Source organism: Rhinopithecus roxellana, chromosome 10 (genome assembly GCF_007565055.1).
Source record: "Rhinopithecus roxellana isolate Shanxi Qingling chromosome 10, ASM756505v1, whole genome shotgun sequence".
Taxonomy (NCBI): domain Eukaryota; kingdom Metazoa; phylum Chordata; class Mammalia; order Primates; family Cercopithecidae; genus Rhinopithecus; species Rhinopithecus roxellana.
In genome coordinates, this window is record NC_044558.1 from 41552238 (window position 1) to 41562494 (window position 10257).

General features: G+C 42.9%; 1 protein-coding gene across 4 annotated transcripts in view; it reads right to left on the reverse strand.

Moving 5' to 3' along the window:
* The window catches only part of CPSF6 (cleavage and polyadenylation specific factor 6), a 34439-nt gene extending 33215 nt beyond the window's left edge, over positions 1-1224 (reverse strand). For all 4 annotated transcript variants that reach the window (XM_030938805.1, XM_010358743.2, XM_010358742.2 and 1 more), the window contains exon 1: positions 1055-1224. In XM_030938805.1, the coding sequence (XP_030794665.1) occupies positions 1055-1114 (60 nt within the window). In that variant the 5' untranslated portion in view covers positions 1115-1224. The remainder of the gene's footprint in view (positions 1-1054) is intronic.
* Positions 1225-10257: the final 9033 nt, after the last annotated feature.

Below are 10257 nucleotides of genomic sequence, written 5' to 3' on the forward strand. Positions count from 1 at the left end.
CTCTAAGCAACGTCGTTCAGGAAAACCTTGCATTCTCACTTTCGCTCAACCTTTCAAAAGGTAACGCAGGGCCGGGGGATTTAACACTTTGTTTTCGAAAATAGGGTCTTATCTACAACTCTATTTTTAAACCACATCATAGGATTTGGGGTGAACGTTCTTTCATTTTAATCACTATGAGACCTGTGGGTGAGCTAACATCTTTCTGTTCCATCCAAACATCGCGCTTCCAATCTTCCTTTTGGTCCCCGGGCACCCATCTTCACAGGTATTTTCATCACAAAGGCCAAAAACGGCTGGGCTTCAAAGGCACTGCAAGCCCTGGATTAACAAGGCAGGACCAGCGCACCGACTTTTATCTGTGGCTCCAAAAGTCAAATGACTTGTTGCAAATAAGCCCGCACCTCAGCCGCCTTCATAAAGTGTGAAGGGAGGAGGAAGGCGCCACGCCGAAACCTGTCGCAAACCCGAGGAGAGCCCCAGGGACTGGGCGCGCGGGATACAAAGGGCCGTGAATGCGGCCTTCCATGAGGCGACAGTGCGCGGGCAGGGAGACAAAATGGAGCAATGGAAGGAATCTGAGCCCGAGCGGCAGCGGCGGGGAAGGGGCGGCGGCGGCGGGCGCGCGCCCTGTCGGGGCTTCCTCCTCCGGCCGGCGACGGGGGAGGGGGCGCGGCGGCGGCCAGTTCTCTCCGCCGCTTACACGCGGCCCCACCGCCCGGGCCTAGCGCGGCGGGAAGCGCCAGCCGGGTGCCGCCAACAATAGGGAGCGAGGCAGCTCCGGCAAGGGAGGTGCCGGAGGCAGCTGCACAGCGGCCCGCATCCGCGCTCCGGGCCCCGTGACGGGTCGCCGCGCCCGCGGCCCGTGAAACGACGCGGTAGAACGAAGGGCGGGGGGGGGGGGGCGCCACGCCGGGGGTCGGCGGCGCGGCCCAGAGGCGGCAAGGGCGCACAGTCTGCAGTCGCTTCGGCTCGCGGCCGCAGCGGGCCCCGGGTCAGCGTCCCAGCCACAGCGCCGCCCGCGTCGGCGACGGGGACCCGGGCTCTCACGTACCTGGTTGAACTCTTCGCCCACATCCGCGTAAATGTCTATGTGGTCCACGCCGTCCGCCATCTTCCCTCAGCCTCGGCCGCCTCCGCCGCCGCCGCCTCCTGCAGGTCCGCCCGCCGCGGCAGCAGCAGCGGATCTAGCGGCGGTGGGGGGGCGCTTGCGTCACTTCCGAGGCCCGAGGGATGGAGGCGGGAGCGACAGGGGCCGGCCGGGGGCGGGGACTGTGCAACCCAGCCGCTGGGCTGGCTGAGGAAAGGCTGCGCCTCTAAGGGCAGAGGGCGTTTCTTTTGTGTCTGGGTGAGGCCCGGGAGTGCGGGGCAATTTCTTTGTCCTACTCGCGCATCCAGCTTACCAGTGGGTCCCACCTGTTTCCACACACCGTCTTTTCACGTGGCCTCTGGCATACTCAAACGTTTTGTTAATATTTTCATTTATCCGTTTTTCTTATCTTTCACACATGCAGGACCTCTAAAGGTGGAAGTTATATGTTTATGGTTGAATACAAAGTGTAACCCCCGGGCATTCTGTGAGCGGCTTAAGACCAAAAACAATGTGTTGTTTCTGCATCCTCAGAGACAAGCAGAGTTTTATTTGCATGTAAACGCTAGATACCCGTCAGTGGTTATATTTTGCACGCTGTTTATGTTGCCATTTCCATCTCTAATCTTCATGGGCTTCTTTCCTCTCCCCTTCCTCTCGCATTCATTGCCCTTCATTTTTTCTTCCTTAGATCTACAGTAGGTTGTCTCTGGCATAGTTCAGATGCTTGTAAAATGAATGCAGTCATCTTAGAGCACACCCAAGAGAGTGGAGGTCTCTTGAGGCCAGGGGCTTCTTTCTCAGAATCCTAGAATGTCCCAGCGGGAAGGGAACAGGAAAGGTGTCCTTAGGTCCAAACATCTCATTTTACAGAAGAGAAGACTGAAGCCTAATAGAACCTAAGTGATTTAACCAGGTCACATGGTCAATAAAGCTAGGAACATTCAGCCACGATACTTTGCTCAAGGATGTCTCTCCAATTTGAAACTTTCCCCTCCGTTCTTTATTTCTTTTTCACTCATTAAGAAGTATACTACAGTAGAGCGTGTTTCCTGAGAAACTGGCCAGAAATCATCCATAGAATAACCCAAACAACATCTGTAAGGTTGGGCATCTCTAATCCAAAAATTTGAAACGCTCCCAAATCTGAAACTTTTTGCCCACTGACATGATGCCGCAAGTGGAAAATTCCACACCTGATCTTATGTGCCAGGTTGTAGTCAAAATGCAATCAAAACTTTGTTTCATGCACAAAATAACTAAAAATATTGTATGACATAATCTTCAGGCTATGTGTATAAGGTATATGTGAAACATAAATGAATTTCGTTTAGACTTGGGTCCCATCTCCTAGGTATCTTATGTATACACAAATATTCCAAAATCCACCAAAATCCAAAATCCAAACACTTCTAGTCCCAAAGATTTTGCATAAAAAAGACTCAATCTGCACTTGGTATGGTGGAAAAAGCTTGGTTGCAGTCATGGAGACCAGTCTGGTGATCTGGATACCCATTTCTAATCAGACATTTTATCAGCCAGATGACCTCAGTCAAGTTTTCAACTCTCATTATCAATCTCAGAATCTTTAAAATCCAGGCAATAATACCTACCTCACCAAGGCTTAAGGTTGGTGATACTTTAAATGAGTTAATATGCAAAGTGCCCTGTCCTGTTCCAAGAATCAGTACTTAAATACTGATTCACTTTCTTTCATAGGGCATTATAGAAGAAAAGAGACACTGAAGTTTAAAGATGAGAGCATTTTCTAGATTGGTGGTGTGGTAGAATGATGGCCTACCATAGATGTTCATATTCTTATCCCTGAAATCTGTGAATATGTTACCTTTGCAGATATGATTAAGTTAAGGATCTTGAGAGAGAGATAGCGATACCTTGATTGCCCAGTAGGCTCAAAGTAATTGCAAGGGTCTTTAGAAGTGAGAGAGGGAGGCAGTAGAATCAGAAAAGATGCAAAGATTTCTATTGCAGTTTATTTTCTTTCAATACAGTTAAAAACCATTCCAGCCAGCATGGAGGCACATGCCTGTAATCTCAGAACTTTGGGACGCCATGGAGGGAAAACTGCTTGAGCCCATGAGTTTGAGATGAGCCTGGGCAACATAGGGATACCTTGTCGCTACAAAAAAATAAAAAAATTAGCCAGGCATAATGGTGTTCACATGTAGTCCCAGCTACTCAGGAGGCTGAGTTGGAAGGATCACTTGAGCCTAGGAGGTTGAGGCTGCAGTGAGCCATAATTGCACCACTGCATTCCAGCCTGGGTGACAGAGTGAGACCCTGTCTCAAAAAAAAAAAAAAAAAAAAAAAAAAAAAATTATTTCAAGGCTCTGACTTCTATTGTTGTCTGTAAAAAGTCAGCTGTCAATTGACTATTGCCTCTTTGGAGTTAATTGGTCCTATTTTTTCTGGTTGTTAAGATTTTTCTCTTAGACTTTAGTTTTCTGTTCCCTTACCATGTGTGCTTGGAAGTGTATTTCTTGTTACTTGTGATGCTCAGGATTCACTGAACCTCTTGAATATATATATAGATGTGTTTCATGAGTTCTGGAAAATTCTCAATCATTATCTCTTCAAATTTTGTTTCTGCCCCCACTCTCTTCTCTCCTTTCCTGACTCCAATTAAATATATGTGGCCAGGCACAGTGGCTCACACCTGTAATCTCAGCACTTTGGGAGGTCAAGGCAGGTGGATTGCCTGAGGTCAGGAGTTCAAGACCAGTCTGACCAACATGGCGAAACCCCATCTCTACTAAAAATACAAAATTAGCCAGGCATGGTGGTGCATGCTTGTAATCCCAGCTACTCAGGAGGCTGAGGCAGGAGAATCACTTGAACCTGGGAGGCAGAGATTGCAGTGAGCCGAGATTGCACCATTGCACTCCAACCTGGGAAATAAGAGCGAAACTCCATCTCAAAAATATATATATACACATATATACGCTATGCATATTAATATATAATATATGCTATATATATTTTAGTATAAAATGTACATATACATACATATGTGTGTGTATGTTAGATCTTTTTATTCTATGCACTATTTCTCTTACCCTCTTTTTAAAAGTTTTCCATCCGTTTGTCTCTCCATGCTTCATTGTAGGTCTCCATGCTTCATTCATTTTTCTGATATATTTTCTAGTTTACTAATTCTTCCTCCTATGGTGTTAATCTCATCTACTGAGACATTAATTTTGTGTTTTTTATAATTTTCGATTATAGAATTTCTACTTGATTCTTTTAAAAATCTCTTAGGTTCGTTTTTATGGCATCTAATTATTTGCCAAAATTGTCAGTCTTGGCTTTCATCTCTTTGAATATAGTAGGCATCATTGGTTTACAATCTGGGGTCTCTGATAATTCCCATATCTGGAATTCCATTGGGATTGCTATGTGTTATATATTCTGACTGTGGCTCACTTCCAGCAATCAAAATAATGTAAACTCAAATATTTAAGAAGAGCAGGAAAGAGGTTGGAAGGCAGGTAATGTTCTAAGGTTCTCCATATGTCTGCTTTTTCTCTATACAGAAGAACTTTCTCTTCTTTTCCGTGTGCATGGCAATGCAATGATGAAACCTCAATGCAAGTTCCAGGGTTCAAACAACCACTATTTAAACAAATATTCAGCAGTCTTAGTTTCAATTACAAAATCTAAGGAATGTCAAAGTAAGGTTCTCTGTGCTGGAAAAAAAAACTAGGGAAAAAGGAACTGATTGCAACCCAATTTTTATGAGATTCTACTCCCATGCCAATCAAGGTTTTTAAAGGGAATGGAGTCCAGAGTAAAAACATGGCTGACAAATCCTACCCTGTAAGTCAGGAATTGGTGGAGAATTCTCCATAAAAGATGGTAGCTTTGAGCCAGACAGACATTTCAAAGAATGTCTAACACATTCTACTTATTAGACGACAATATATAAAGTCATCATGGTTAGGGAAGACAAATGCAAATCCATGAATATTTTACACTTGCTATCATTCCAATTTACGCCAAACAAGTCAATGCCATAATATCCATAGGAACAAGATTTGCATTCCAATATACTACGGGCCATAGTTTAGCCCAGTGGTCCCCAAACTTTAAAAAATACTTTCTTCTAGTCAGGCGCAGTGGTTTACACCTGTCATCTCAGCTGCTCAGGAGGCTGAGACAGGAGGATCTCTTGAACCCAGGAGTTTGAGGCTGTAGTGAGCTGTGATCACACAATTGCACTCCAGCCTGGGTGACAAAGTGAGACCTCTTCTCTAAAAACAGAAAAGAAAATTAAAGAAAAAAAATTAATTGGCCGAGTACGGTGGCTCATGCCTGTAATCCCAGCACTTTGGGAGGTTGAGGCAGGCGGATCATGAGGTCAGGAGTTCGAGACAAGCCTGATCAACATGGTAAAACCCCATCTCTACTAAAAATACAAAAATTAACCAGGCGTGGTGGCAGATGTCTGTAATCCCAGCTACTCATGAGGCTGAGGCAGGAGAATCTCTTAAACCTGGGAGGCAGAGGTTGCAGTGAGCTGAGATCATGCCACTGCACTCCAGCCTGGGTGACGGAGCAAGACTCCATCTCAAAAAACAAAAAAAAGAAAAAAATTTAATTAAAATACCTATATCAGTATAACATTTGAAAACATGCAGCCATAATATATGTAAATGTAAACATTATTTTATTAAAATTTTTTATGCTAACACCATGAACACAGTACAAATACAAAATTTTAAATCATGAAATGAGATTTTTTAGTATCTTGCCATGCATAAAGGCCATAGATTATTATTAGTGGATTTAATCCATATTTTGAATAGTTTTCATTTTGATTTTTTAACATTTTAACATTTTAAATTTTTGTGTGTACATAGTAGGCGTATATATTTATGGGGTACATGAGATGTTTGATATAGGCATGCAATGTGAAATAATCACATCATGGAGAGAATGGTCAAGCATTTATCCTGTGTGTTAGAAACAATCTGATTACATTCTTTCAGCTATTTATAAATATACAATTAAGTTATTATTGACTATATACTCACCCTAGTCAAATAGTAAGTCTTATTCATTCTTTCTATGTTTTTGTACCCATTAACTATACCCACTTTTGACCCCCAAACCCTCATTACCCTCCCCAGCCTCTGGTTACCACCTGTCTATTCTGTATATCCATGAGTTCGATTGTTTTGATTTTTAGATCCCGTAAATAAATGAGAACATGCAATGTTTGTCTTTCTATACCTGGCTTATTTCACTTAACATAATGATCTCCAGTTCCATTCATACTGTTGCAAATGACAGGATCTCATTTTTTTTTTGTAGCTGAATAGTACTTCATTGTATATACGTATCACATTTTCTTTATCCATTCATCTAGTGATGGACACTTAGGTTGCTTCTAAATTTTAGCTATTGTAAATAGTGCGGTAACAAACATAGGAGTGCAGATATCTCTTTGATAAACTAATTTCCTTTCTTTTGGGTATATACCCAGCAATGGGATTGTTGGATCATATGATAGCTCAATTTTTAGTTTTCTGAGGAACCTCCAAACTGTTGACCATAGTGGTTACACTAATTTATATTCCTACCAACAGTGTACAGGTGTCTCCTTTTCTCTACGTCCTTGCCAACATTTGTTATCTCCTGTCTTTGAGATAAAAGCAATTTTAACAGGGGTGAGATGATGTCTCATTGTAGTTTTGATTTGCATTTTTCTGATGATCCGTGATGTTGAGCAATTTTTCATATACCTGTTTGCTATTTGTATGTCTTCTTTTGAGAAATGTCTAGTTAGGCTTTTTGCTCATTTTTAAATCAGATTATTAGATTTTTTCTATGGAGTTATTTGAGCTCCTTATATATTCTGTTTATTAATCCTTGGATAATAGAGATGGGTAGTTTGCAAATATTTTCTCCCATTCTGTGGGTTGTTATATTAGTCCATTCTCACACTGCTATAAAGAACTACCTGAGACTGGGTAATTTGTGAAAAAAAGAGGTTTAACTGACTCACAGTTCCACAGGCTATACAGGAGGCATTGCTGGGGAGGCCTCAGGAAACTTACAGTCATGGCAGAAAGATGAAAGGAAAGCAAGCAGGTCTTCACACGGTGGCAGGAGAGAGCAAGTGAAGGGGGAAGTGCCACATTTTTAAACAATCAGATCTTATGAGAACTCACTCACTATTATGAGAACACCAGGGGGGAAATCTGACCCCACCAGTGATTCAGTTACCTCCCAGGTCCCTCCCCCAACATTGGGGATTATGATTCAGCAAGAGATTTGGGTAAGGACACAGACACAAACCATATTATTCCACCCCTGGCCCCTCCCAAATCTCATGGCTTTCTCATATTTTGAAACCAAACATGCCTTCCTAATAGTCCCCCAGAGTCTTAACTCATTCAAGCATTAACTCAAAATTCAAGTCCAAAGTCTCGTCTGACACAAGACAACTCCCTTCCACCTATGAGCCTGTAAAATAAAAATAAGTTAATTACTTACTTCCAAGATACAAAGGCGGTACAGGCATTGGGTAAATGCTCCCATTCCAAAAGGGAGAGATTGGCCAAAACAAAGGGGCCCAATGCAAGTCCAAAACCTAGCAGGTCAATCATTAAATCTTAAAGCTCAAAAATAATCTTGTTCGATTTCATGTTTCACATCCAGGTCACACTGATGCAAGGGGTGGGCTCCCAAGGTCTTGGGCAGCTCCACCCCTGTGGCTGCTTTCATGGGCTGGTATTGAGTGCCTACAGCTTTTCCAGGTGTACAGTGCAAGCTTTCTGGAGACTGGAGAACAGTAGCCCTTTTCTCACAGCTCCACCAGGCAGTGCCCAGTGGGGACTTTGTGTGTGTGGGGGGCTCCAACCCCACATTTCTCCTCTGCACTGCCCTAGTAGAGGTTCTCCATGAGGGCTCTGCCCCTCCAGCAGACTTCTGCCTGGACATCCAGGCATTTCCATACATCCTCTGAAATCTAGGCAGCGGCTCCCAAACCTCAACTCTTGGCATCTGCATACCCACAAACCCAACAACACATGGAAGCTGCCAAGTCTTGGGGCTTGCACCTTCTGAAGCAATGGCCTGAGTTGTATCTTGACCCTTGTTAGCCATGGCTGGAGCTAGAGCAGCTGGGATGCAGGGTGCCACGTCCTGAGGCTGCACAGAGCAGTGGGGCCCTGAGCCTGGCCTGCAAAACCATTTTTCCCTCCTAGGCCTTCAGACCTGTGAAGGGAGGGGCTGCTGCGAAGGTCTCTGAAATGCCCTGGAAGCATGTCCCCCATTGTCTTGACTATTAAAATTTGGCTTCTCTTTACTTATGCAAATTTCTGCAACCTTGAATTCCTCTCTAGAAATTTTTTTTTTCCTATCGCATGGTCAGGCTGCTGCAAGTTTTTCAAACGTTTATGCTCTACTTCCCTTTTAAATATAAGTTCTAATTTCAGACTATCTCTTTGTGAACACACATGAGCATATGCTGTTAGAAGCAGCCAGGTGGCACCTTGAATGCTTTGTTGCTTAGAAATTTCTTCCACCAGATACCCTAAATTATCTCTCTCAAGCTAAGTTCAACAGATCCCAAGGGCAGGGGCACAATGCCATCCGTCTCTTTGCTAAAGCATAGCAAAAGCAGCTTTTACTCCAGTTCCTAATAAGTTATTCATCTCCATCTGAGACATCCTCAGACTGAACTTCACTGTCCATATCACTATCAGTATTTTGGTTGCAGCCATTCAGCAAGTCTCTAGGAAATTCAAAACTTTCCCTCATCTTCCTGTCTTCTTCTGAGCCCTACAAACTGTTCCAACCTCTGCCCATTACCCAGTTCCAAAGTTGCTCCCACATTTTCAGGTATCTTTATAGCAATGGTCTGCTTCTCTGGTACTGATTTTCCATATATTAGTCTGTTCTCACACTGTTATAAAGAACTACCTGGTACTGGGTAATTTATGAAGAAAAGAGGTTTAATTAACTCACAGTTCTGCAGGCTGTACAGGAGGCATGGCTGGGAAAGCCTCTGGAAACTTACTATCATGGCAGAAAGGCAAAGGGGAAGTGAGTATGTCTTTATATGGTGGCAAGAGACAGAGTAAAGCAGGAAGTGCAACACACTTTTAAATGCCAGATCTTGTGAGAACTCACAAGTACAAGAACAACAAGGGGAAATCTTCCCCCATGATCCAATCATCTCTGATATGGTTTGGCTCTGTGTCTCCACCCAGATCTCATTCAAATTGTAATCCCCATGTGTCAAGGGAGGGGCCTTGTGGGAGGTGATTGAATCATGGGTGGCATGATTCCTGAAACAGGAGGCATGTCTGGGAAGGCCTCAGGAAACTTATCATTCATGGTGGAAAGATGAAGGGGAAGCAAGAGACATATTACATGGCAGCAGGCATGAGAAAGAGTGTAAAGGGGGAAGTGTCATATGCTTTCATCCAGATCTCATGAGAATTCACTCACTTGATCATATGGATGTTTTAACAATATTGATTCTGCCAATCCATAAACATCAAATATTTTTCCATGTTTTTGGTGTCCTCTTTAATTTTTTTATCAGCATTTTATAGTTTTTATAGTTTTATGTAATTAAATACCCAGGAATTAACTTAACCAAAGAAGTGAAAGATCTATAGAGATCTTTCTATATTTTACGTGTGGCTATTGTAAATGGAATTACTTTTTTATTTCTTTTTCAGATTGTTCACTGTTGGCATGAAAAAACGCTACCGATTTTTACATGTTGATTTTGTGTCCTGCAAATTACTGAACTTGTTTATCAATTCTAGTACTTTTTTGGTGGAGTCTTTAGATTTTTCCAAATATAAGATCACACCATCTGCAAACAAGGATTTTTTGACTTCTTCCTTGCCAATTTGGATGCCCTTTATTTGGCTGATTGCTCTAGCCAGGACTTCCAGTACTATGTTGAATAACAGTGGTGAAAGTGGGCATCCTTGTTGTGTCCCAGATCTTAGAGAAAAGCTTTCAGATTTTCTCCATTCTATATAATAGTAGCTGTAAGCCTGTTATATATGGCCTTTATTATGTTGAGGTATGTTCCTTCTACACACAGTTTTTTTAGAGTTTTTATTGTGAAGGGATGTTTAATTTTAACAAACACTTTTCCTGCAACTATTGAAATGATT